General features: G+C 61.9%; 1 protein-coding gene across 1 annotated transcript in view; it reads left to right on the plus strand.

The window, feature by feature from the left end:
• LOC104469165 (carbonic anhydrase 15-like) overlaps window positions 1–1,436 on the plus strand; it is a gene marked incomplete at both ends in the record, with an annotated part of 1,945 nt that extends 509 nt beyond the window's left edge. Inside the window, 4 exons of the mRNA XM_010083576.1 lie at window positions 1–92; window positions 798–890; window positions 1,003–1,069; window positions 1,270–1,436. Of these exons, the coding sequence (XP_010081878.1) occupies window positions 1–92; window positions 798–890; window positions 1,003–1,069; window positions 1,270–1,436 (419 nt within the window). The remainder of the gene's footprint in view (window positions 93–797; window positions 891–1,002; window positions 1,070–1,269) is intronic.
• Window positions 1,437–2,054: the final 618 nt, after the last annotated feature.

The following is a 2,054-nucleotide window of genomic DNA, read 5'->3' on the forward strand; positions in this document are numbered from 1 at the left end:
GGTACCGCGCGCTGCAGCTGCACTTCCACTGGGGCAGCCTGGCCGGGAACGGCTCTGAGCACACCCTCGACGGGCGCCAGCTGCCCATGGAGGTAGGCGAGAAAAAGCACCCACCGGGCTCCCTGGGTGCCCAAGTCCTCGGTGTGATGGGAAGGTGTGATGTGTTGTGTCCCAGGGCTGCCATCCGGGGGGGACTGGGCTCGGTGACACTGCACCGGTGGGTTTGGCTGTTCGCTCCGTCACCACAGCCTTGCGCTGGGGGGGGGATACAGACATCCACCGCACGGGGCACCGGGGGGGTAAAAAGCAGCTGACGTGAGACTTGAGGTTTTTCCTCACCGTGCAGGGGCCAGGCTGCCTGGCTGGAGGCACCCAGAAGGGTTTGAAGGCTCTATGCCCCCCGGGCCCGCGCGCTGAGTCGGGGAATGCGAGCGAGAGCAAGTGGGAGCACGCTGTGCCGAGCGCGTCGGGATCTTTCTGGGGGAAACAGGCTCTGTACCTCTGAAATATTAATTATCTACCAGAGGAGAGTGAAATTTATGTATTGAGGCTGGTGGGTGCCCCGGGCCCCCTGGCCCCCTTTCCTCACCCCCTTCCAAGGATGCTCGCTTCATCGGGGTGGTGTGACCCTCTGAGCTGCTGCCCTATGGAAGCGTCCATGGGACTGGGGGGGCTTTTTTGGGGGGTGATTGGCTTACTGCCCGGCTGGTTGGGGAGATCCATGGGTGAGCACCCCACTGCTGGGAGGGTCAGCCAGTGGCAGCTGCCCATGTTTGGCCCCTCCGTGCTTTCCCCAGCTTCACATTGTCCACATCAACGTCAAGTACCGGACGCTGGCAGAGGCCAAGGGGCATCCCAACGGGCTGGCCGTCCTCGGCTTCTTCTTCCAGGTGGGTCTGGGGGGGCTGCTGCTCTGCCTGCGATGCTTGGCGGGACAGGGTGACCCAGCTCTGCCCTGCCTGGGCTCTGCCCTGGTCCAGCCACTTGTTCTCCCCTCCGCAGGTCTCTGAAACCCCCAACACCAACTACAACACCATTGTGGCGGGGCTGAGGAACGTCTCCCACGCTGGTGAGTTGCCTCCTCGCCAGGGCAGGGGCAGAAAGAGGAGAGACCCCCATGCGGGAGGGCAGGGGTGCACCCTGGAGGGTTGGGTCGGGGGGACCTGCCCGTCCATGGGGCTGCCTGGCTGTGGGGAAACTGGTGGGGGTGGCCCTGCTGTCCCCCTGGTGTCCTCGGCATGGGCTGAGTGCCGATGTGTCACCCCGCAGGGGACTCTGTGGATTTGGCCTCCACCTTCCGCCTGGGCACGCTGCTGCCGCACGCCGGCCACCTCTCCAGGTACTACCGCTACCAGGGCTCCCTCACCACCCCCGACTGCAGCGAGGTCGTCGTCTGGACCATCTTTGAGGAGCCGGTGGAGATCGGCCAGGAGCAGGTACCGGTGTGCATGGGGGGGCGAAGGGCAGCCCCTCTCCTTGTGCTGCACCTGACCCCTCGCAGGGAAAGTCACCTCCACACTAATGCTTCCAGTACCCAGGCAATTAATTAATTTTATGAGGGTTAAGTAATGGAGCTGTGGCCACCTTTGTGCTGCACCTGACCCCTCGCAGGGAAAGTCACCTCCACACTAATGCTTCCAGTACCCAGGCAATTAATTAATTTTATGAGGGTTAAGTAATGGAGCTGTGGCCACCTGGGAGAAATCCCTTCCGTAGTGCTCTCCTGCCTGACCCTGGTATTCAGAAAGCAAAATGGGAACGAACCCATTGGAGCTCACGAGGGGCTGCAATGAGGTGGGTGGGTGCATGGATGGATGGAGGGATGGATGAACGGATGGACAGATGCATGGATGAAGTTCTCCTCTGCTGCCCAAGCATCTCAGCAGACGTCACTCCTTGAGGGGTCATGGGCCAGCCACTCTTTAAGTGCTCAGCGCAGGCACCGAAACACAAGGAGCTCCTTTAAAACCCAAGACCCGATCCTTGTCAGGACCTGCCTCCTGCACTCACCCTGCGGGTCTGGTTTCGGGAGAGCAGTGAGGGGTGGTGGGAGG

This window comes from Pterocles gutturalis, unplaced genomic scaffold (assembly GCF_000699245.1).
Source record: "Pterocles gutturalis isolate BGI_N339 unplaced genomic scaffold, ASM69924v1 scaffold825, whole genome shotgun sequence".
NCBI classification, from domain to species: Eukaryota; Metazoa; Chordata; class Aves; order Pterocliformes; family Pteroclidae; genus Pterocles; species Pterocles gutturalis.